Source organism: Ovis aries, chromosome 6 (genome assembly GCF_016772045.2).
Source record: "Ovis aries strain OAR_USU_Benz2616 breed Rambouillet chromosome 6, ARS-UI_Ramb_v3.0, whole genome shotgun sequence".
NCBI lineage: Eukaryota > Metazoa > Chordata > Mammalia > Artiodactyla > Bovidae > Ovis > Ovis aries.
The window spans coordinates 86,988,930-87,015,516 of NC_056059.1; the positions used below are offsets into that span (position 1 = coordinate 86,988,930).

Genomic DNA, 26,587 nt, shown 5'->3' on the forward strand with positions numbered 1-26,587 from the left:
AGAATTAAATGAGAGAATGTATATGGAGGTTTTCAACAACCAGAGAATCCTGTACATGAAATTCCCAAGCCAGTATGTAAACTCTTTCTGAATTCAAATTTTTTTTAGCTATCTTAGCATGGTATTGCTGAATATTACAATAAATATTTATTGGCATCACCTGTGTATAAGCAGAGTGTTATTAGCTACCAGTGGCAGGAGAAGAAAGGTGGGGGTTCAGAAATAAAATGTGGTCTCTGTTCTCAAGAATCTTAAAATTGGAGACTGGAATGTTAACATGGATATGCTCTTCAATAATTTTTTGTAATTCATTGGTTTGAAGTCCATTGGTTAATGAAGGCTAAAGATTATTGAGATTATTATTAATGTCCTATTGAGTGTATAGACATCTTTGTGTGAAATAGAGAAGCATTTATAACAGTTGTAAGATGGGACTTTCTGGCGGTCCCGTGGTTAAGACTCGGCACTTCCAGTGAAGGGAGTGAGGGTTCCGTCCCTGGTTGGGGGACTAAGATCCTGCATGCTGCATGGTGGCTAAAAAAAGAATTTTTTTTTTTTTAGATGGGTCTGGTATGTATGTGCTGTAGAAGTTTTGCAGATGTGGGCTTCTGTATTTTTAAGCAGAGGCTGTTTCTATGAGGATGGGTTTGACGGACCATTTTGCTTAGTTTAGGTACTGCTGCTTCTGTTGTTCCATTCTAGCATCACATTTTTTGTTTTTGTTTTGGCTGTACTGCAAGGATTGAGCCAGGCCACGGTAAGGAAAGCGAGCCAAACCACTGGACCTCCAGAGAATTCCGTGGCATGGTAGGGAGGATGGGGGTGTGTGTGTCTGTGTGTTCTTTTCTGTTTTTTTGGCTTTGCAACGTGTGGGATCTTAGTTCCCCGCCAGGGATTGAACCCATACCTCACCGCCTTTGAAGCACGTTATCTTAACCACTGGACTTCCAGGGAAGTCCCACATTGTATTTTTTTAATACCGAAAGGAGGTGGCTGGAATCCTTTGACCCAGTTTTTTTCTGCAGTTCACTTGGGTATCTCAAGTAGAGATTGGAAGGGGTTGGCAAATGCCAAGGCATAGAGGGCCCTCATGATAATGATGTTTGCTTAACACTTCAGCCTCCTCTGCTCCTTCCTTCCTTGTCTACCCCTCCACCCCCTCCCCACTCCATTCCCTCCCCATCTCCCTACCCTCCAACCCATTTACCCCTTTATTCCCACTTCTTTCAACAGACATTTCTCCCAAGCCAGCCTACCTTTGTAAAATGTCGTTCCTGTTGTTCTGGCTAGACTGCCCTTCTCCGACCCTCCCGCATTTCTTTAGTTCAGGCATGCATGCGTGCTCAGGCATGTCCAACTCTTTGCTACTCCACGGACTGTACTTACTAGGCAAAAATGCTGCAGTGGGCTGCCATCTCCTCCTCCAGGAGATCTTACCCAGCCAGGGATCGAGCTGTGTCTCCTGTCTGCTGCATTGGCAGGCTGATTCTTTCTGGAGCCAACTCATTTTCTCTGACTTATGCTTCCTTCCCAATTTGTTAGCTGTCATGTCAGTGTCCTCCTCCATAGTCCTTATTATAGCTCGTATCAAAAAGATGTTATACTTGTCAGTTTTCAGGCTTCTCTTCCTCATCAGAGTATGTGACCTCTTTGAGGATACAGCAATGTCAAAAGTCATTTTTAAATCTCTTATCATTTAGCATAGTACCTGTTACATATTTGATACTTGGTCACGATTTTTTACATATGTTACCAATTACATGTGGAATCTAAAGAATGATTCCAGTAAACTTATGTACAAAACAGACTCACAGACTTAGAAAACAAACTTATGATTACCAAAGGGAATGGGATGGGGAGGCAGAAGGAAAGATAAATTAGAAGTAAAAAAATTTTTCAAGTGTTTTCATGGTACTAGGTGGAGGTATGAGTGATTTCTCCTTTATTGTGCTCTTATTTTCCCCTTCCAGAGACTTTTACTCATTGGAAAAGACTCTGCTGCTGGGAAAGATTGAGGGCAGGAGGAGAAGGGGATGACAGAGGATGAGATGATTGGATGGCATCACTGACTCAATGGACGTGGGTTTGGGTGGACTCCAGGAATTGGTGATGGACAGGCAGGCCTGGCGTGCTGCAGTTCACGGGGTTGCAAAGAGTCCGAAACGACTGAGCGACTGAACTGAACAGAGACTTTTGGAGAAATGGAAGTAGGTGACTGTTATATACAGAAAGATCTGAAACACTCATTATTGAATCTTTATTTTATAATTTTGTATAGAGACGTGGTTGTCTTATCCTTTCAAAGACTTATATATGCCAGGCACATTCCACTGTAAACTGTGTTCCAATAGCAGTGAATACAAGTGCTCGAATCCCTGCATCCCCTACCACCATCACACCACTGAGAATCCTAATCATAACTTCTTGGCCTTCATATATGTATACATCCAGTAGTCATGTACGTATATGAGTTGGGCCATAAAGAAGGCAGAAGAATTGATGCTTTCGAATTGTGGTGCTAGGGAAGACTCTTGAGAGTCCTTTGGACAGCAAGGAGATCAAACCAGTCAATCCTAAAGGAAATCAACCCTGAACATTCATTGGAAGGGCTGGTGCTGAAGCTGGAGCTGCAATACTTTCGCCATCTGATGTGAAGAACCGACTCATTGGAAAAGACCCTGATGCTGGGAAAGGTTGAAGGCAGGAGGAGAAGATGACAAAAGAGGATGAGATGGTTGGATGGCATCAGTGACTCAATGGAACTAAGTTTGAGCAAGCTCTGAGAGTTGATGATGGACAGGGAAGTCTGGCATGCTGCAGTCCACGGGGTCGCAAAGAGTTGGATACAACTGAACAACTGAACTGAACTGAACTGAATAATTAGTGATCTTGGGTATATTTTCATGTGCTTAATCAGCCATCTGTATGTATTCTTTGGGGAACTGTCTTTAGGTCTTTGCCCATTTTTGACTGGGTTATTTTTTTTGTTATTGATTTGCTTGTCTTCTTTATTTCTAATGGCATACTTAGGCTGCTTGCTTTTATTGTCATCAACCTTTTTACTCTTCGTCTTAAAGGTGAAAGTAACATCTTTTATGTTGAAATTTAGAATGCAGTTTTTTAATAAGTGAAATTTAAAAATTAATAGTCATGTGAAAAGTAACAGTAGAATGTAATTATTCCCATATGGCTCAGTGGTAAAGAACCCGCCTGCCAACACAGGAGACGCAGTTTCAATCCCTGGGTCAGGAAGATCCTCTAGAAGAGGAAATGGCAACCCATTCTAGTATGCTTGCCAGGAAAATCTCATAGACCAAGGAGCCTGGAGGGTTACAGTCTTGGAGTGGTAAGGAATCGTTCATGCCTGAGCATGTTGCACACAGGAAAATACTACTTTTCTCCAAGATAAGCACGAATTATCCATAGAGGTGGATTTTATTACAGAATGAGATATTTAACTCCAATTGAATTTCCTGTTTCTTAGTTATCTTTATGATATTTTAATGCAGATAAGCAACTGATAATTTAATGCAAGTAATCAACATGTTCGGGAAACAGGTGACATACTGTAAAAATGACCTATAGATTCTGGAGGTAGATGTAAAACTGCTTTTCACTTATTACTCTCAGTGCATTTATTGCCTTTCTTATGAAATCTGATAGAGAGCTCTGCCAGGGTTTTTCTTTCTGGATTATTTCAAAGTGGAGAGTCTTTTCCCCAAACGATGAAGAAGTAGTTGTGTCTAATTGCTAGTGACTCTGAAGAATATGTCTTTCTGGTATGCTTATTGTTTTTGAGTACTTACTAGTCAAACTGTGGTAAGCAAAAGTAAGTTATATGTTATGAAAATTCAGAACACTTTCATTTTATCAATAAATACTTTGCATAATTTTCTGTGTGAGAAACCATGCTAGTTTTGATTAATTTGTTCTTTTTTTTTGATGGCACTTCTAATATTCACATTTCACTTAGTTCATAAGAAACTGGGGAGAAAGGAAAAGAATCTTGCATTTAGTTTTATGTGTTTTTTATCTTCTTTGATGGTTTTCACTCATTTGTGTTACTCTTTCTCCGTTTTGGGCTTCGCTGGTAGCTCACTGGTGAAGAATCTGACTGGAGTTCAGGAAACACAGGTTCAATCCCTGGGTTGGGAAGATTGCCTGGAGGAGGGCATGGCAACCCCTTCCAGTATTCTTCCTTGGAGAATCCCATGGACAGAGGAGTCTGGCAGGCTGCCGTCCATAGGGTTGCAAAGAGTCATATACAGCTGAAATGACTTAGCATGCACGTGTGCTCTTAGCTTTAAATGGCCATAATTGAAGCCCTTTCCAGGTACTGGGGAGTATACCTGACTCTCAGATAATATGAAATGTAACTTTTATAGTTGACAATATTAGGATTAAAGGGGCTTTTTTTTTTTAATTGTGCCTTTCTTGTGCAATACAGTTGTTGTTCTGCCTTTGGTTCCCAGGTTTGCCTGCATCTATGTATTATTTTCCATAGGGACTTTACTGACATACTACCATCCATGAGTCCTTTCTTGTTTTTTGTTGTTGTTCAGTCTCTCAGTCATGTTTGATGTTCAGTCTCTCAGTCCTCATGGACTGCAGCACGCCAGGCTTCCCTGTCCTGCATCTCCTGGAGCTTGCTCAAACTCACATTCATTGAGTTGGTGATGCCATCCAACCATCTCATCCTCTGTCATCCCCTTCTCCTGCCTTCAATCTTTCCCAGCATCAGGGTCTTATCTAATGAGTCAGCTCTTTGCATCAGATGGCCAAAGTGTTGGAGCTTCAGCTTCAGTCCTTCTGATGAATATTCAGGGTTGATTTCCTTTAGGATTGACTGGTTTGATCTCCTTGCAGTCTAAGGGACTCTCAAGAGTCTTCTCCAACACTGCAGTTCAAAAGCATCAATTCTTCGGCGCCCGGCCTTCTTTTGTTTTTAGTCTTCATTTAGAGGAATTGTGATTGTTCTGTGTTTGGGTACCATAAGCTTATGCTTAAACCATTGGGGATCTGAAAGATGGAAATCCTTGCTTTTGAGCAGCAGGGGAGAATGAAACAGTCTTGAATATAAGAAATATTTTATCCAAGTTCCTTTATGGAAGAATTCAGTTATGCTTGTGATCTGGAGTATGTAAGTTGGGCAAAATAACTACTTTTGTGCCTGTTTCCTTAGTTCTAAAAGAACAGTTTTATATTTGACAGCAGTCAGTGTTTCTTCTTAATGGTTTTTGAAGAGATTTATGATGACTTGTGAAATTGGTAAGAATGAGATCAAATCTCTGGAGAAGTAATTTACATTTAGTGATTTTTAGAAATGGGAAAGATTTTATTCCTACATCTTATTTTAGAAAAATCAGTTGAGACTAAGATCTTATGATTTCCAAGGCTACACTTAGTCAATTATATAAACAAATTCTCAATGATACCAAGATCCAAGTGTCTTACTGTTTCACTGGTATTTTTTGATATTACAGATTTCCCATTTTTTGCATTTGCTTATTATAAAAGGATAATATGTAGCCATAACTCAGCTTATGTCTATGATGGACCTTCACTGCAAAAGTTAAAGAGATGGTACACATATATTTAACTGCCATCAGTTGTTGAGCACTGACTATACACCAGCTTATGCTCTGTATTTCTTTTTTTTAATTAATCTATTTATAATTGAAAGATAATTGCTTTAAATATTATGCTGATTTCTGCTGTATATCAACATGAATCAGCCATAGGTATACATATGTCCCCTTCCTCTTGACTCTTCTATGCTCTGTATTTCTGTGCATATAGTTTGGTTTTCAGATGAACCATCCCTCATGGTAGGTGATATTATTTCTTCTTTTTTGCAGTCAGAATGATTAAGTAACTTTATCAAAGTCACCTAACCAATACAAGGCAAATTAGGCATTACAGCCCAGAGGCCCCAGCTGCAAAATCAAGGTTTCTCCTATGCCATATGAAATAGATAATGCCCAAGGTAAATATTAATGGTAAATGGCCTTAAAAAATATTTTTAAATATATATATTTTTGATGTCTTTGAATTTGTTACAACATTGCATCTGTTCTGTGTTTTGTTTTTTTGGCTGTGAGGAATGTGGGATCCTAGCTCCCCAGCCAAGGATCAAGCTGGGATCAAGCTGCACCCGTGCATTAAAAGGAGAACTTTTAACCGCTGGACCACCAGGGAAGTCCCTTGATGGCTTTTATTGATGCTTGTGCCTGGCATTGCATTACTATTTGTTTACTGATTTCTAATCCTCAAAACAGCTCTGCAACATAATGCTTCCATCATTCTCAGATGAGGCAGAGAAGGCTCCTGAGAGGCTCAGTAATAAGTAACTAAGTCAAGGTCTCTCACTAAGTAGTACAGGTACTTTGATTCCAGGGCCGTAGGTCAGTCAGCTGGCAGTATTTTCATACTGTCCTGTGCTGCATGCTGCTTTTACAAATCTCATCTTGATACATATTTAACTGATGACTTTGGGTTTCCTCAGGGGCCATTAGCATATCAAACTGATTGAGTCTGACAGAGTTTCTAAGGTGAATGTTTTGAAACGATTTTGGTAATAGAGCTAAAGATGGTAGCAGTAGCAGCCACCAGGTAAAAAAGCATTAGGGGTAGAAGTCTGCATATATATATAGATGATTTTGGTTTCCTTGTCTGTCTGTTGTCAGTTGCAAAGTCGTTTCCAACTCTTTGTGACCCCATGGACTGCAGCACACCAGGCTCCTCTGTCTTCTACTATATCCTGGAATTTGCTCAAATTCATGTCCTTTGAGCCAGTGATGCCATCCAACCATCTTATCTTCTGTCATCCCCTACTCTTCCTCCCCTCAGTCTTCCTTAGCATCAGGGTCTTTTCCATTGAGTCGCCTCTTTGCGTCAGGTGGCCAAAGTATTGGAGCTTCAGCTTCAGCATCAGTCCTTCCAGTAAATATTCAGGGTTGATTTCCTTTAGGATTGACTGATTTGATTTCCTTGCAATTCAAGGGACTCCTTAGAGTCATCCAGCACCATAAATTTGGAAGCATCAGTTCCTTTGGTGCTCAGTCTTCTTTATGGTTCTACTCTCACATCTGTACATGGCTACCAGAAAAACTGTAGCTTTGACTGTCTGGACCTTTGTCAGCCAAGTGATGTCTGCTTTTTAATACGCTGTCTAAGTTTGTGATAGCTTTCCTTCCAAGGAGCAAGCATCTTTTAATTTCATGGCTGTGGTCACTGTCTGCAATGATTTTGGAGCCCAAGAAATTAAAATCTGCCATTGTTTCCATTTTTTCTCCTTCTAATTGCCACAAAGTGATAGGACCAGATGCCATGATCTTAGTGTTTTGAATGTTGAATTTTAAGTCAGTTTTTTTGCTCTCTTTTTTCACCATCATCAAGAGGCTTTTTGGTTCCTCTTCAGTTTAGTTCGGTCGTTCAGTCATGTCTGACTCTTTGTGACCCCAGTACCTTTTTACTTTTGTTAGAGTTGTATCATCTGCATATCTGAGATTGTTGGCATTTCTCCTGGCAGTCTTGTTCCAGCTTGTGATTCTTCCAGCTTGGCATTTCACATGATATACTCTACATATAAGTTAAATAAGCAGGGTGACAATATACAGCCTTGTCATATTCCTTTCCCCATTTGGAACCAGCCTGTTGTCCCATGTCTGGTTCTAACTTTTGCTTCTTGACCCTCAAACAAACTTCTCAAGAGACAAGTAAGGTGGTCTGGTGTTCCCATCTCTTTGGGGTTCCTTGTCTATAGTGTACTGTGAATAGTGCTGGAGTCAGAAATATATTGCACATGAAACATAGATTTTAAAGATAGGTTATTAACTTTTCTATACGTGACTCATTTTATTGCCATGTTTTAGCAAGCATTCAAACTAATTTTTTATTAGGCTTTTAAACTTCTTAAAATTTAGTTTTTATTTTTGTCAGTATTATGCATGTGCATGACAATTTAATTCAGTAGAATCAAATAGTTCTATAAGACTTGTCAGAAAAACCATCCCTCTTTTCCTGTTTCTGGATACACCCATTTTAACTCTTTTACCTGATTGTCTTAATTTTTAACTTCTTGTCTCAAACTAGCTTATATTGTTACATACTGATTTTTTTTTCATTTTAGGTATTAACTATTCTTATTATGGAGGAAGAGGGCATCACTCCCATGGTATCCCCATGTATATCTATATTTATATCTGTATACATCCCATCTTATATATACATCCTTCCATCCTGCCAGCTTCTCAGTATAGTTGCTGCTGCTGCTGCTGCTAAGTCACTTCAGTCATGTCCGACTCTGTGCGACCCCATAGATGGCAGCCCACCAGGCTCATCTGTCCGTAGGATTCTCCAGGCAAGAACACTGGAGTGGGTTGTCATTTCCTTCTCCAATGCATGAAAGTGAACAGTGAAAGTGAAGTCGCTCAGTCATGTCCGACTCTTAGCAACCCCATGGACTGCAGCCTACCAGGCTCCTCTGTCCATGGGATTTTCCAGGCAAGAGTACTGGAGTGGGGTGCCATTGCCTTCTCTGTCTCAGTATAGTTAACCCTATATAAATAAATACTGTTGATAGTTGAGCCATGTGTATACTGTAATTTTGTTTTCTTTCCTGAACAGCTTCTTGCTGTATCTGGAAATTTTTTGTTGTTTTCTGTATACTCAGTACTTTTTTTTTAACCCCCAAACACTACCCTAGTTAACCTTGAAATACATTTCAGACTCTGTCACTTTATCTTCTTGAATACTGTCTGTTGGAGTTTTCTTATCTGCTCCAGTCCATTGGCTGATGTTACACAAGTCTTGCTGTACAGCTGTTATTTGGGATCTCCCTTTGCCTTCATTCTTGGGATTCCCCTTGCATAGCTTTTGGGTTGGACTTCCTCTTTCTTGGATCTCATGTCCTCTCTGTTGATTTACTCCTGGAGAAGGAAAAGGCTACCCACTCCAGTGTTCTGGCTGGGAAAATTCCATGGACTATATAGTCCATGGAGTCGCAAAGAGTTGGACACGACTAAGCGACTTTCACTTCACTTTTGGTGCGGATTGTCTAAAAGCTCACTAAAAACAGTAAGTGGACTGTTAATATTTTGAGACCTTATATGTTTAGAAATATACCTTTGTACTTGATTGATATCATGTCAGAGTATCAAGTTCTAGGTTGTAAATTTTCTCACAGAATTTTAATTTTTATGGATGAGGTGCTCCACTTGTTACTGAGAGGTCCAAATGCCTTTCTGACTTCTGATGCTTTGTATCTTGTTTTTTTCCCCTCTGGACTGTTGTAAGGTCTCCTCTTTGTTCAGAAATTTCTTAGTTTATTCTTCTATTGTGGGTTTATCCACCAAGTTGGTAGTCTCTCAGTCTAAAGAGGCATTTTCAATTCTGGGAAAATTTATTGGTTTATTTCCTTAATAAAGTATTTTCTTGACAGAATATTTCCTTGTTTTTCTGTTATGTGTTTCTAGAATTCTTGTTACTTAGAACTTGGGCCTCTTGAACAGATCCTTGATATTGTTCTCCTTTTCCATATCTTTCTTTGCTTTTTTAGGCTTTGTGTTCTAAGAGATTGCTTTGGTTTTATTTTCTGGTGTTTTTTTTATTGTGGTTTTAATTTCTGCTAACATTTTTAAAAAATCTAAAAGTCCTTTTTCTTTCTCTTTTTTTATATAGTATTCCTTTCTTATTTCATTAAGCAGTAATTTTTTTTCTATCACTGAAGATATATATAGTTTTGGGGGGGCATTTTTATTCTCCTTTGTTTATCCTTTAAGTTGCTTTTTTTTTTTTTTTGGTATTTTGATGTCTTCTTGCATATTAGAGGCTTCCCTCAAGTCCTGATAACTCTTTTGCTTTCTGTTTTTATTTATAAGTTGTTGTTTAGTTGGTAAGTTGTGTCCGACTCTTTTGTGACCCCATGGACTGTAGCCTGCCAGACTCCTCTGTCCATAGGGTTTCCTAGGCAAGAATAGTGGAGTGGGTTGCCTTTTCTGACCCAGGGATCAAACCTGTGTCTCTTGCATTGCAGGTGGATTCTTTACCACTGAGCCACCTGGAAAGCCTTTTTTATTTACAAGTAGGACAACTGAAAACCAAATTGGAATCTCTGTGTGTGGGGGGCATGTCAACTGTGGGATTTGCTGAAGGGTGATATGGCTAGGCTGTTACCTTGAAGAATCCCTGGTGTAAATTTCTTTCTATATCTTCATATGGTATGCTCAGATTTACCAAAAAAAAAAAAAAAAAGCACAGTTGGTTTTTGCTTGGAGATTATTATCTGAACTGTGGGAAAAGGCAAAGGGTCTCTACATTGATTTTTTTCAAACTCATCTGATCACCTAGTGTTACATATGGTACATCTGCCTACAACTGTGCCTGTAATCATATCTCTGAAGCCAGACACCCTCTCTCTTTTGCCCTGTTTTTATAGAATATACCTTTAGTTTCTAGTTTTGTCTCAGGATGAGGGGGTAATACAAAAGCCTACTGTGTAGACTGCAGAGAGGATCTGGGTGTGTACCTTTTCTTAAACAGACTGGGGAAGTCTCGTTCCATCTCTACTTCTATTTCCAGAGTATCCTACTGATAGTAATTCCTGAACATTCTGTGGAATCTGTGGTGTAAATTGGGTGGCTTCTAAGTTCAGGGTTAGGTTTCCTTAGGTATATTAATTCAGTTATTTATTCATCTACTTGCTAATTCCTAAAATTATTGTTTCCTCATCTTTTATTCTCCTTTTCCTTATGGGATTGATTTTTTTTTTAATTCACATTATTATTGCTTTGAGTAAGGAGTGGAAGGTAATGTCTGTTTTTAGCCCACAAATCTTTGACTGTCACTCTTCAAAACGGTTTCTTACAGGTACTGATTTATTGTATTGCTGTGTTCTGTTAAGCATCCATAGTTTTGCAATGTCACTAAGTAGAAGGAAATTGGAAGAGATATGTCACTGAGTTAAACTACTTAATATTTTTTGAGTTCTTCATAACTGTAATGTATTAGTAAGTAGTGACTCTAAGAGTCCTTTTTCTACTGGACACAGTTCAATAACTAATTTTTATAAAAATACAGATTAATCTAAATTTGAGCTGCAAGGAACTATTTTATTTCTTTATTATTTATTATTATTCCTCACTTATTTCTAGATTATTCAGGTTATGCTTCTAAAATATGCTTTGACAAATCTCATTTAAACTTTAATGTCTTTGACCTTAATTATTCATTGGTTAAAATTTACCTCCAAACTAGGAATTATCTCTGTTTTACATTTTTAAAAAACAGCTACACTTGAAATTAGATTTATAGGAGAAAAATGATATCTTTTGTCTTAACGTTACCAGTATCTTCCTTCCAATAATAAAAGAAACAAAGGTTTTTCCCATTTCCCATTACACTTGATCAGTTTTATAGGCATCAGTTCAGTTCAGTTCAGTAGCTTAGTTGTGTCTGACTCTTTGCCACTCCGTGAACCGCAGCACTCCAGGCCTCCCTGTCTATCGCCAACTCCCAGAATTTACTGAAACTCACGTCCATTGAGTTGGTGATGCCATCTAACCATCTCATCCTCTGTCGTCCCCTTTTCCTCCTGCCTTCAATCTTTCCCAACATCAGGGTCTTTTCAAATGAGCCAGCTCGTCTCATCAGGTGGCCAAAATACTGGAGCTACAGCTTCAACATCAGTCCTTCCAAAGAACACCCAGGACTGATCTCTTTTGGAATGGACTGGTTGGATCTCCTTGCAGTCCAAGGGGCTCTCAAGAGTCTTCTCCAACACCACAGTTCAAAAGCATCAATTCTTCGGCACTCAACTTTCTTCACAGTCCAGCTCTCACATCCATACATGACCACTGGAAAAACCATAGCCTTGACTAGATGGACCTTTGTTGACAAAGTAATGTCTCTGCTTTTTAATATGCTCTCTAGGTTGGTCATAACTTTCCTTCCAAGGAGTAAGTATCTTTTTAATTTCATGGCTGCAGTCACCATCTGCAGTGATTTTGGAGCCCCCCAGAATGTGGGCTTTTTATTTTCTTAAGAATATTAGTTTAATGCAGTGACTTTCTTATAAATGCCATAGTTTTGAACTTCAGTATACAAATATGATGAGAGCTTTCTGTTAGAGTTACTATTTTATAGACAAAGAATAAACCATAGACTATAAACTAGATTTTTTTTATCCAATAAAAGACCTATACTTACCATCCTGAACGTCAGTGTGGCTTTATACAAAAGCATATCTCTAAAGGATTAGAAAATAAATGTGGCGCTGTTAGATTTTAGGAGAGAATAAATGTTCTCACAATAGATAGCCTGAGAGAAAGGAGACAGACTAGGGCAGGAGTTCTTTTTCCAGGTTTATGAACAGGTTTTACGTGTCCCTGAATTCCTTTATGCAAAATATATCTCTAGAGAGAAGGTTCATAGTGTCTTTCAGATTACCAGAGGCTTAAAACAGATAAGAACTGATGGTGAAAGGTAAGAAAAAATTGTATAAAATTTTAAGATTACAGGAGATAATTCCATATACATACTGTGCTTGTATAGCTGTTATGACTGAGCCTGTTTGTATAAGCTGGGAATATAAATTTAGCAAATGCTGTCAGAATGTTTACTTTTATGTTAACCATTCTTGACCTGATGTCCTTTATTGGTTTAGCTCAACAGACTTCTCTTGAGGAGCTGTTCTGACCTAGGCCTTCTCCTAGGCTCTGGAGAAGCAGATGACTTGAAGAACTCCTTGCCTTTGAGAAGCTCATGGTGCATTGTAAAGTAGAGACATTTTAGTGTTCTGTGTGAACAGAGAGAAGTCATCTTTAATGTGGTTTAGGACATCAGCGACGCTTCCTGAGGAAAAATGAACCCCTGAATTAATTTTCTAGGGATGACTAGACATCCCATGGAAAAAGAAAGTTCATTTACCAGTATATGAGATGAGGAGTAGACACCAGCTGATTTTAACTTTGTGAGGTTTTTTTTCCTTGTCAGGCTGGCTTTATTGTAAGAATTTAAATTTCAAAGCATTCCCAGGTGGCACTAGTGGAGAAGAATCTGCTTGTCAATGCAGGAGGTAAGAGAGTGGGTTCCATCCTTGGATCAGGAAGATTCCCTAGAGAAGGGAATAGCAACCTACTCCAGTATTCTTGCCTAGAGATTCTCATGGATAGAGGAGCCTGGTGGAGGTAGAGTCCACTAGGGTCGCAAAGAGTAGGACACAACTGAGCATTTGAGCAGTAGTAAACCATTAAAACTTCTGTGTCACTGATTAAATGTATTCCTGTTATGTTACTGCTGCTTATTTGCAGGCCGATGATGAATTGTAGGAATTGTAGGTGAATCTTTGCTGTGGTGTTAACTTGAGAGCTGTATCTGATATAAAGATTGTTCCATTACTGCTGAAACTGCAGACTTGATCTTTTGTGGCACCCTTTATAATGAACTGTGGTTTTGAATTGGATGCCAGCAGAAATTGTGCTTTTCTACTTTGGTGGGGAAAAAAATGCTATTACAACAAGAAATTGCATACTAGTTTTTAGAATATAGCTAAATTACTAAACTGTGGGAAGTAGCTGTAACCTATTAGTTATTTAAAATAACTAAATAAAATGAAAAATAAGAGCTACCTCCTTCTTCCCTTTCCCCTCCCCCAATGCAAGGAGTAGACTTGTTAGACTGAGATGTCTTGCTTTGATTGATTGACCCATTTTTTTTTTAGCCAAGGTTTAAGTAGGGAAGGACTCCAAAGGGCCTAAGACTGAAAATGAAATTTTGGTGTCAGGATGAGCAAACCTCACCAGTAGTACATTGCTGCAGTTAAAATCTTTTAGATTTGTTGCACAAATAAAGATGATGGGTCAGTCCCTTTCTCTAAAACTGGGGACAGCTGTTCCTTGCAGTAATAACAGGACTTTTCTCTACTTTCAATATCATTATTTAAGTTAATAAACTTCTATTAGTAAACCCATTATGTCCCAGTTCCTGTTTTAGATTCTAGAGATTCACGGATGACCAAGACATGATCCATATTCTTAACTCGCAGTCTAGTGAGAAAGAGAAAGAAAAATGTAAACGAGTAAGTATACAGAGGTCATGTTTTAAAACTGGATTAGTAGAAGTGTGACAGAAAGATTGGTTTGGTCTGAATACATCTGCCCAGATTCATGAGTTGAAATCTTAATGCCCAGTGTGATGGCCTTAGGAGGTGAGAGCTTTGAGCCTTTGAGAGATGATTAGGTCATCAGGTCTCCACCCTCATTATTGGGGTTAGTGCTCTTATGAAAAACATCCCACAGAGCTCCCTAACCCCTTTTACCATATGAAGATGCAGGGGGAAGTGGGCAATCAGAAACCTGGAAGAGGGCCTGACAATGCTGGTACCTTGATCTTGGTACTTTTGACCACCAAAACTCTGAGAAGAAATTTTCATAAGCACCTAGTCTGTAGTATTTTGTTATAGCAAACTGAATAAGGTGATGACTATCTGTATGTATGTGTGTGTATGTACATATGTGTATATGCATATACATATTGTCACTCAGTATTTTTAAGCTGTCATTTCCTATACTGCCCATTTGCTGTGTGACAGCTACCTCAAAACTAAGCTGTTTTAAATATATTCATTTAATTGTCATAATGATTCAGCAAAACTGGTAATATCATTTCCAGTGTTTTAGTTGTAAGCTTAGAGAAGTTATATGATTTATCTGAGATCACAAAGTTATCAAAGTTACAAAGACAGGATCTGAAACTGGGTGTTTACTTCAAATCCTTTGCCCTTTGATCTTCTGTATGCCAGATATCACATTACAAAAATGAAGAGGACACAACCTCTCATTTTAAAGAGCTTTGAAGGAGAACAAACACATAAATATGTTATAGGTGCTTTAAGCTGCAGTGAGACACCAAGAGGATGGAGAGATTTTCATGGAAGGTTAGGAAAGGTTTTTTTTATAAAAGAAGTGATGTTCAGGCTCCCTAGGTGTTTCTTGGATGAAATGTCAGTATATTTGGAATTACTGCCTGCTCTGTTGCAATTTGATGCTCATTCTGAACTCTGTATCTGCAGGTTTTGTTTTCTTCCTTCTTGTAGTCCAACACATTGTAGGGAATTCTGTTACTGCTGTTGCATAGAAATCATCTAGACTTTTGACAATAGTCATTTCCTAAAATCTCCTGTGATTTTAGTACCTGTTTACTGATTGCAATGGATTTAGTGCTGGGCAAAGGAAACTGCAGTCTTTATAAAACTCAGAGCTCAGAGGGTGATCGGAGATGAGTGATTAAACTTTAGTGTCTTCATCTACAGCGGAGCTTACACCTCAGTAACTTCACAATTGTAGAAACTAACTGGCCTTTGGTAGTGAAGTGCTTTTTATTTTCTAAGGATTAGATTATAAAAATTTATGGGATATAAATAAATAGTGACTTGACCAACCCTCTACCTGTTCTTGTATGAGATCATGGAGTTATACTTTATAAAATTGAAGTGTTACGGATATGCTGAAAACTGAGAAGTAACCTAGTTAGCAGTTTAATATAATAGTGTGTCAGTTCAGTTCAGTTGCACAATCGTGTTCAACTCTTTGCAACCCCATGAACTGCAGCATGCCAGGCCTCCCTGTCCCTCACCAACTCCCGGAGTTTACCCAAACTCATGTCCATTGAGTTGGTGATACCATCCAACGATCTCATCCTCTGTCGTCTCCTTCTCCTCCTGCCTTCAGTCTTTCCCAGCATCAGAGTCTTTTCCAATGAGTCCGCTCTTTGCATCAGGTAGCCAGAGTATTGGAGTTTCAGCTTCAACGTCAGTCCTTCCAATGAACACTCAGGACTGATCTCTGGTTGGATCTCCTTGCAGTCCAAAGGACTCTCAAGAGTCTTCTCCAGCACCACAGTTCAAAAGCATCATTCTTTGGCACTCAGCTTTCTTTATACTCCAACTCTCACGTCCACACATGACTAATGGAAATACCATAGCTTCGACTAGATGGACCTTTGTTGGCAAAGTAATGTCTCTGCTTTTTAATATACTGTCTAGGTTAGTCTTAAGTTTCCTGCCAAGGAGTAAGTGTCTTTTAATTTCATAGCTGCAGTCACCATTTGCAGTGATTTTGGAGCCCAAAAAATAAAATCTGCCACTGTTTCCCCATCTATTTGCCATGAAGTGACAGGACTGGATGCCATGAACTTAGTTTTCTGAAAGTTGAGCTTTAAGCCAACTTTTTCACTCTCCTCTTTCACTTTCATCAAGAGGCTTTTTAGTTCTTCTTCACTTTTTGCCATAAGGGTGGTGTCATCTGCACATCTGAGGTTATTGATATTTCTCCTGGCAATCTTGATTCCAGCTTGTGTTTCATCCAGCCCAGCGTTTCTCATGATGTACTCTGCACAGAAGTTAAATAAACAGGGTGACAATATACAGCCTTGACATACTCCTTTTCCTATTTGGAACCAGTTTGTCCATTTCTAACTGTTGCTTCCTGACCTGCATACTGATTTCTCAAGAGACAGGTCAGGTGGTCTGGTATTCCCATCTGTTTCCGAATTTTCCACAGTTTATTGTGATTCACACAGTCAAAGGCTTTGGCATAGTCAATAAAGCAGAAATCGATATTTTTCTGGAATTCTCTTGCTTTTTTGATGATCCAGCAGATGTTGGCAATTTCATCTCTGGTTCCTCTGCCTTTTCTGAAACCAGCTTGAATATCTGGAAGTTCATGGCTCACATACTGTTGAAGCCTGGCTTGGAGAATTTTGAGCATTATTTTACTAGTGTGTGAGATGAGTGCAATTTTGTGGTAGTTGAGCATTCCTTAGCATTGCCTTTTTTAGGGATTAGAATGAAGACTGACCTTTTCCAGTCCTGTGGCCACTGCTGAGTTTTCCAAATTTGCTGGCTTATTGAGTGCAGCACTTTCACAACATGATCTTTTAGGATTTGAAACAGCTCAACTGGAATTCCATCACCCCTGCTGGCTTTGTTCATAGTGATGCTTCTTAAGGTGTGTGCGTGTGTGCTAAGTTGCTGCAGTTATGTCTGATTCTTTGCAACCCTATAAATTGTAGCCTGCCAGGCTCCTCTGTCCGAGGTATTCTCTAGGCCAGAATAATGAGTGGGTTGCTGTGCCTTCCTCCAGGGAATGTATGTTAAAGAGCAAGATTTTAAGTGTGGAAGTAAAATTTCCATGACTAAAGATCTTTGGGAAACCTTGAGATAAACCATAAATGATTTTTAAAAATAAATCTTCTTTACTATAGGACTTCTGATAGCTTTTAAAATACTCATTTTAATAACATACTAGTGCATCTTTTGGCAGTGTGCTAACCAGTGAAGATGTCAAGAAATTAGTTACCTTCAGTCTGATCATTCATCTTAGCATGAGATGTATAGGTACAACTGCATACTAACTTACCCTTTGGGTGTTTAATAGGTATCTTAAGTTAATACGGGCAAAGGCCATCTCCCCAAACCTATCTTAATAAATGACCTGTTACCTACCTACTTGAGCCTAAAAACCTAGCAGTCTTCTTTGATTGTCTCATCTTTACCACTCGACAAATTCTGAAATCCAAAGTGAATCCTATTGATTCTACCTACAAATATTAGAACCTGGCTTCATCTTTCTGTCTGCGTTAGACCAGACCATCTTTCTGCTTTATACCAGTTGCTTAACTGGTTTCTGTATTTTCACTCTTACCCTCCTGCCAGTCCATTCTCTACATGGAAACTAAATAGTCTTTTTTAGATCATTACATTAAGTCATATTATACTTCCTTAAAAAAAAAAAAAGATTCTGCCATAGCTTCCCATTTATACTTAAAATAGTAATTTAAATTCCATACTTTGGACTCTAAAAACTTAGCTAGTGTGGGTCTACAAGCTTTTTCTGATTTCATATACTGTCATTCATGATGCCCTACATGCTAGTAAAGTAATGCTCAAAATTCTCCAAGCCAGGCTTCAGTAATACGTGAACCGTGAACTCCCTGATGTTCAAGCTGGTTTTAGAAGAGGCAGAGGAACCAGAGATCAAATTGCCAACATCCGCTGGATCATGGAAAAAGCAAGAGAGTTCCAGAAAAACATCGATTTCTGCTTTATTGACTATGCCAAAACCTTTGACTGTGTGGATCACAATGAACTGTGGAAAATTCTAAACGAGATGGGAATACCAGACCACCTGACCTGCCTCTTGAGAAATCTGTATGCAGGTCAGGAAGCAACAGTTAGAACTGGACATGGAACAACAGACTGGTTCCAAACAGGAAAAGGAGTACGTCAAGGCTGTATATTGTCACCCTGTTTATTTAACTTCTATGCAGAGTACATCATGAGAAACGCTGGACTGGAAGAAACACAAGCTGGAATCAAGATTGCCGGGAGAGAGATCAATAACCTCAGATATGCAGATGACACCACCCTTATGGCAGAAAGCGAAGAGGAGCTAAAAAGCCTCTTGATGAAAGTGAAAGAGGAGAGTGAAAAAGTTGGCCTAAAGCTCAACATTCAGAAAACGAAGATCATGGCATCTGGTCCCATCACTTCATGGGAAATAGATGGGAAACAGTAGAAACAGTGTCAGACTTTATTTTTGGGGGCTCCAGAATCACTGCAGATGGTGATTGCAGCCATGAAATTAAAAGATGCTTACTCCTTGGAAGAAAAGTTATGACCAACCTAGATAGTATATTCAAAAGCAGAGACATTACTTTGTCGACTAAGGTCCATCTAGTCAAGGCTATGGTTTTTCCTGTGGTCATGTATGGATGTGAGAGTTGGACTGTGAGGAAGGCTGAGCGCCAAAGAATTGATGCTTTTGAACTGTGGTGCTGGAGAAGACTCTTGAGAGTCCCTTGGACTGCAAGGAGATCCAACCAGTCCATTCTGAAGGAGATCAGCCCTGGGATTTCTTTGGAAGGAATGATGCTAAAGCTGAAGCTCCAGTCCTTTGACCACCTCATGAGAAGAGTTGACTCATTGGAAAAAACTCTGATGCTGGGAGGGATTGGGGGCAGGAGGAGAAGGGGACGACCGAGGATGAGATGGCTGGATGACATCACTGACTTGATGGACGTGAGTCTGAGTGAACTCCCGGAGATGGTGATGGACAGGGAGGCTGGTGTGCTGTGATTTATGGGGTCACAGAGTCGGACACGACTGAGCGACTGAACTGAACTGAACTGAACTTTTTAAAAAGTCACCTTTGTGCAAACACCTAGTTTGTCCTGTAAGCCTGGAATGCTCTTCCCTCTTTGGTAGCTGTCACATGGCTGATTCCCCCTTCGTGTCTTTCTGGCCTCATGGAGGCCTGCCCTAACCACCTAATCTAGTAAAGTGCCTTGTCACATTGCATTATTTGTCACTTCATTCTCTATTTTCACCATAGCACTGAGCACCAACCAGTACTGTATCTTTTTTTTTTTTTTTTCTGCCTCCTCTCCCTACCATGATAATAGAGATTCTCTTGTTCAGTGCTGTGTCCCAGGGTTAGCACAGTGCTACTTAGAATATAGTAGGTGGGTGGTCAGAATATTCTAGTTGGATGAAGGAATGCAAGAGTGAAATAAATGGAAGAAACTGACATTGAGGTGGTGAGGAACATTATTCTGAGGCTACTTAGTTTTTTAATAAAGATTTTTCTTTAAACATCAAAAAAAATATGCTAAAATTAACACAGTATAAAATTCATCTTTTAAAGTGTTCAGTGGATTTAGTATATTCACAAAATTGTACAACCATCACAGCTGTAAGAGATAAAGATAAGTATCATGTCGTATTGGGTAGTGGATAAAAGAATGGACTTTGAATATTTAAATCTTAGGCTTAAATTTTGGTTCCTTACTTTACTAATTCTAAAAGCTTGAGCAAATTAAGAACTTTAAGCCTCAGTTTTGTTACTCATAAAATAAAGCATAGCATACCTACCCCCTGAGATATCTGTATGCAGGTCAAGAAACAAGTTAGAACCATACATGAAACAACAGACTGGTTCTAAATTGGGAAAGGAGTACGTCAAGGCTGTATATTGTCATCCAGCTAATTTTAACTTACATGCAGAGTACATCATACGAAATGCTGGGCTGGATGAAGCACAAGCTGGAATTAAGATTGCCAGGAAAAATATCAGTAACCTCAGATATGCAAATGATAGCACCCTTATGGCAGAAAATGAAGAGGAACTGAAGAGCCTCTTGATGAAAGTGAAAGAGAGTGAAAAAGCTGGTTTAAAACTCAGCATTCATAAAACAAAGATCATGGCATCCAGTCTCATCACTTCATGGCAAATAGATGGGGAAACAGTGGAAACTTTATTTTCTTGGGTTCCAAAATCTCTGCAGATGGTGACTGCAGCCATGAAATTACAAGACACTTGCTCCTTGGAAGAAAAGCTGTGACTAACCTAGACAGCATATTCAAAAGCAGAGACATTACTTTGCCGACAAAGGTCTGTACAAAGCTGTGGTTTTTTCAGTAGTCATGTATGGATGTGAGAGTTGGAAAAAGAAAGCTGAGTGCCGAAGAATTGATGCTTTTGAACTATGGTGTTGGAGACAGCCCTTAGAGTCCCTTGAACTGCAAGGAGATCAAACCAGTCCATCCTAAAGGAAATCAGTCCTGAATGTTCATTGGAAGGTCTAATGCTGAAGCTCCAATTCTTTGGCCACCTGATGTGAAGAACTGACTCATTAAGAAAGACCTTGATGCTGGGAAAGATTGAAGGCATGAGGAGAAAGGGACAACAGAGGTTGAGATGGTTGGATGGCATCACCAACTCGATAGGCATGAGTTGGAGCAAGCTCCAGGAGTTGGTGATGGACAGGGAGGCCTGGCATGCTTCATTCTATGGGGTTGCAAAGAGTTGGTAGCTGTCACATGGCTGATTCCCCCTTCGTGTCTTTCTGGCCTCATGGAGGCCTGCCCTAACCACCTAATCTAGTAAAGTGCCTTGTCACATTGCATTATTTGTCACTTCATTCTCTATTTTCACCATAGCACTGAGCACCAACCAGTACTGTATCGTTTTTTGGACACGACTGAGCAACTGAACTGAACTGATAGACATCATAGAGTTACAAAGATTAAATGAGATATTGTATGTAAAATACTTAAAGAGTACAAGGTCTGCAGTAAATGTTAGTTAATATTAATCATCATCATTACTATTGTAATCCAGGAGTTTCCAGTCTGAAGTGGACTGAAAAGTGTTTATCAAGTCCCTGATCTCTAGTGTTGGACTTAGACCTATAGAAGGAGCTACTGATGTGAATGACAGGTTGGTACCAATTGTGGATCAAAGAGAGCTAATACCAATGGAACCCTTACTACAGGGTTCAATAGTAAGGTAGGTATCATTACTACAAACTGAGGCTTGGTAATGTAAAATGACTTGAAGATAATGGACTGTTGTTTTTTTAACTTTTTATTTTGTATTGGAGTTACAGGTGATTAACAAGTTGCGGTAGTTGCAGGTGGACAGCAAAGGAACGCAGTCATACATATACATGTATCCATTCTCCCCCATACTCCTCTGGCATCCAGTCTGCCACATAACATTGAGCTGAGTTCTTTGTTCTATACAATAGGTCCTTGTTGATCATCTGTTTTGAATATAGCCTTATATACATGTCAGTCCCAAACTTTAGCTATCCCTTACTCCCAGCCTTCCTCCTGGCAACCATAAGTTCATTCTTTAAGTCTGTTTTGTAAATAAGTTCATTTGTATCATTTCTTTTTAGATTCTGCATTTAAAAGGATGTCATATGCTATTTCTCCTCTGTCTGACTTTACTCAGTATGACAATCTCTAGGTCCACTCCTGTTACTGCAGATGGCTTTGCAGATGGCTTTGTTTCATTCTTTTTAGTGGCCAAGTAATATTCTATTGTATATATGCACCACATTTTCTTTATCCATTTCTCTGTTGATGGGCATTAGGTTGCTTGCATGTCTTGGCTATTGTACATAGTGCCGCAGTGAAGTGAACATCCATGCATTTATCCTTTCGGACCATGTTTTTCTCTGGATGCATGCCCAAGAATGGGATTGCAGGGTCATATGATAGCTCTATTTTTAGTTTTTTAAGGAGCCTCCATACTCTTCTTCCTAGTGGCTGTACCAGTTTATGTTCCAAACAGTGTAGGAGGGTTCCCTTCTCTCCACACCCTCTCCAGCATTTACTGTTTATGGACTTTATGATGATAGTTGTTTTCACTGGTGTAAGATGATATCTCATTGTAGTTTTGATTTGCATTTCTTTAATAATTAGCAGTGTTGAGCATCTTTCATGTGCCTCTTGGCCATTTGTATGTCCTTTATGGAGAAATGTTTGTTTAGGTCTTATGCCCATTTTTTGATTAGGTTATTTGCTTGGATGATGTTAAGCCTCATTAGCTGCTTACAGGTTTTGGAGACTAATCTGTTGGTCGCTTCAGTTGCAAATATTTTCTCCCAGTCTATGAGTTGTCTTTTTGTTGAATCCCGCTTCTGCCATTTAATTAGCTAGGTGATCAGAGTAAGTCACTTAACTTTGAAGATATGGAGTTACTGACACAAATAAGTTGATATAATTTTGTTTCTAATTTTGAGTATACTCACGTGTTTTTCACTGTCTAAATTATATACAGATATATATTCTTCTAACCCTTCCTAGTGGAGTTTCCCCAGTGGCTCCGATGGTAAAGAAGCTGCCTGCAATGCAGGAGACCTTGATTTGGTACTTGGATAGGGGAAGATACCCTGGAGAAGGGAATGGCTATCCAGTTCAGTTCTTGCCTGGGAGATCCTATGGACATAGGAGCCTGGAGGGCTACAAAGAGTTGCAAAGAGTCACAGAGAGTCAGACACCACTGAGTGACTAACACTTTTACTTTTCAGTTCTTCCTAGTACCCCTGTTTTGTGTTCTTTGTAAGAACCTCCTCCCCAATTCCTTCAGCCTTAAGATTCTCCAACCCAATTTAGAAAATATCAATTTTGTTGATAGTTGGATTGAACAGTAAATAGTTAAAATTGAGGGTAATGATGGGTGTAACTGTGTTGAGATGGTAACAAATGGTTTATGAGAATAAATGTAGATGTCACAATGGGGACCAGTCTATTCTTTAGGGTCTTAAAGAGGAAGTACACAATGCTTTTGAAATTTACTAAAAGTAGATCAAATTGAATGACTAATTATAAGGGATTTGTGGTCAGAGTTTTCCCTTAAGGCTCAGTTATTTACTTGTCAAGCCATTCTGTCTTCCTCTAGAAATTGATTGACCTTCAAATGTGAGTAAAAGGACTGGGATAAACAAACCTGACTGCTGGGTATTTATTTTAAAAGAAAAGACCTCAGGGTAATGCTGTGACTTTTAAATCACATTTATGTTCTAATCAGAAAGCTCTAAGTTGTCATATAGTTATGATGTTCTGTTGGGAGCTATACAAGAGAAACTAGCTGAATTCTTGTCCTCTAAGACCAAAAATGTATACAGCTACTCTCATACATTGTTAATGAGTTTTAAAAGAATCCAGCTTATTTGGGGGAAAAAAATAGACCTTATGTAAACATTAAAAATGTATATGCCCTTTAGCAGGGCAATTTTACTTCCAAGAATTTATCTTTTATAATATGAGGAGGCTTACTGCAGCATTGTTTAAAGTGATAAATGGCTGGAAACAACCTCAATGTTTATCAGTAGGTGACTGGTTGAAAATATTATCTATCTATATAAGGAAATATTATTCAGTCTTTAAAAATAAAGTAGATCTACTTCTACTTTAAAGTACAACAATCTTCTGGACATATTAAAGTGGAAAACATTCTTTAGTACACTGTAGTACACAGCAGGTGTATAAAACAAGCACAGGCATTTTTATGCTTGTATAGACAGACTCTGAAAGGGTGGGTGGGGGGTACATACTTTCTGTTATTGAAAATGTTTTTTAATATTTGCATCAAATATCTTAACATGCCATGTGAGATACTGGGTTAGCAGAAAAGTTCGTTTGGGTTTTTTCGTAGACCTTATATATTTGGCCCCATTAGTGTAAGAGGTTGCACTCATTAGTGTAAGAGCTTGCACTCACTGATGAGGAATTTTGTGTACATATTTTGGTACTTGTGCTTTTGAACTTGAGTACTCTTCAGTTGGTCTTTTGACATGGGAATAAGGAGCAGTACCGATCACCCCTTCCAGAGTAAAGTGCATCCTGGTTGAAGTTTCAGGTAGCAGTCGAAAAAGTTGAATATAATTTTAAAAAAGAACATTTAAAAAATCAGAATACTGAGATGATTAATTATTTTGCCTGAATAAAGCAGAAGGATCACAAAGAAGGGGGATTCAGTGGAGGACTTCAAAGCATTTTGGAAGTATGACTGTGCATGGATATGAGGAACTGAGAAGGCAGAGAACTCAGGGAACTGAAAGCATTTTGTAAACATCATCCCATCTCTAAATTACACCCTTCTGTAAAAAGTTATTTTCCAGAGGTTCAAAAAAGCAAAATAAATCGAAGCCCAGATGATAATTTATAGTTTCCTAAGTAACATAAGAGGAAAACAGCAAAATGAGGACTGGCACCTTGTTTTCTTGATTTCCTGTCTATCCCCACCATTATTCTGAGATCACTTGAACCTTGATATAGGAAAAGCACCAAAAAAAACCAAACCAAAACAATTTTTTTAAAATTCTATTTGTAACTTAATGTGTAAGAGCATTTGTTTCCAAAGTAAAAATTTCCCCATCCAGTCTTAGGAAATTAGAGTGGGAGTAGGGGTTGAGTCCAGCTTTGGACATTGGACTACCATTTCATGTTTCACTGTGAGTCATTCTGGTTCAGGAAAAGGAAGGATACTAACATTTGCACAGCATTTTATGGTTTTAAGAGCTTTTTTTCTCATTTTGCAGCTCTTGCATGATACAGGTAAGGGTAATGTTTTATTATTGTCGTTAGGCTTTCACTATTAAAGAAAAAATAGGCTCAAGGAAGTTGGGTAATTTGCCTTAAATAACATAGCTGATTAGTGACAGAACTGACCTTCATAAAACCAAACTCAGATTTTTTTTTCTTTTTACCCAAGTGTAAGGTCTTTGAGGAGAATGTGTTTAGTTTTGTGGAAGACCAATTCTGAATGGGTCATCAATCAAGAAAACATTTGGAAGCCTAACACGTAAAGGGACAGTGGTTCAATAAATAGATATTTGTGGGGACCCTCCTGGGTGCAGGCACAGCTGATGTGCTTGTTGTTCTCATGTTCTCTGCCAGCCCTTTTCAGAGCAGCTTTGTTACATCATCAGTTGCGGCACCGGTCTGATCAGTGGGCTAATTAAAGGGAGAGTGCTTAAATACCTGGTCTAAATACATACACCAGATTGGTGTTAGGAGAGCTATTTTTGTACTTAATCATACAAAAATTAGTAAAAATGTCTTTTGTCAAAAAATTTATCGGTCAAGTTTATTTTTCACACTAAATTTTGATAAAGGAGAAGGAGGAGGGGGAGGAGGAGGAAAATGAAATAAGCCTCAAGTTTGGTAGGCATGATAATCTTTTCTACGTTTTCGTATTTCAGAGATGGTGGGAGAGAATTTGACTTTTAATACGTTATCTGATTAAACTGAAGAAGAGTTTCCATACTCTAATGTGGGTCCAGAGCCTTACTATGTCTAATATTTGACTTTGGAGTTTACTCTGAAATACACTGGGAAGCCACTGAATGTGGTTTTAAGCAGAGGAGTAACATCGCCTGATTAGTGTTTGTAAAGAGATTCTTGACTGTTGAGTAGAGACTGAAGTGACTTAGCACGTGCACGTGTGCACACACACACACACCCACACCTGGCAGGGAGACAGACAGACAGACATACACACCACACCCCTGACACGGAGAGGGGTCAGTGTTAAGAGTAGAGCCTGGGCTGGGAAGATCCTCTGGAGGGGGTACATGGCAACCCATTCCAGTATTCTTCCCTGGAGAATGCCCATGGACAGAGGAGCCTGGTGGGCTATAGTGCCCCTTGTACAAAGGAAATTATTTATCTTAGAATGAGAAACTTAGAATCGGGGTAAAAAAGAATATAATGACTAAAGATTATCACAGACTCCTTTTTATTTTTATATATTACAACCTATAATCCTGAATCAGCAATTTATGGTTGGATTTGTTAGCTGGATTAGTTATAGCTAAAAATTCGTTTTTCTCCTTTATAGTTACAGTAGAGAATATAGAGAAGGTTTGTAGGAGTTTGGGGTATCAAACAGTAGTTACAGCAATGATATTTCCAAGATTTAACGTAGCCAGTACAATTTCAAGCTATGTATTGGTGGACTTTGGGGATCACGTCTATGTTATTTTATCTAGTAGTATAGTATGGTAGACTCTGGAAGGTCAAACCTTAAACGCTTTTTTTTTTCTTTGCTATTCATAGTGGGAGTCGCTCATCTAAAACGTTTAAACCAAAGAAGAACATTCCAGAGGGTTCTCACCAGTATGAGCTCTTAAAGCATGCAGAGGCCACTCTTGGCAGTGGCAACCTCCGGATGGCTGTCATGCTTCCTGAGGGGGAAGATCTAAATGAGTGGGTTGCAGTGAACAGTAAGTAGCC

The 26,587-nt window shown here is 38.9% G+C and overlaps 1 protein-coding gene across 11 annotated transcripts in view; it reads left to right on the forward strand.

The window, feature by feature from the left end:
• MOB1B (MOB kinase activator 1B) overlaps positions 1 to 26,587 on the forward strand; it is a 93,071-nt gene that overhangs the window by 41,879 nt on the left and 24,605 nt on the right. For 4 of the 11 annotated variants that reach the window (XM_042251496.2, XM_042251499.2, XM_042251497.2 and 1 more), the window contains one exon: positions 26,411 to 26,577. In XM_042251496.2, coding sequence (XP_042107430.1) covers positions 26,411 to 26,577 — 167 coding nt within the window. Of the gene's footprint in view, positions 1 to 1,970; positions 14,078 to 21,179; positions 21,348 to 24,891; positions 24,908 to 26,410; positions 26,578 to 26,587 lie in introns of all 11 variants that reach the window. The other 7 variants (XM_060417180.1, XM_060417179.1, XM_060417177.1 and 4 more) reach the window with 4 other exon arrangements.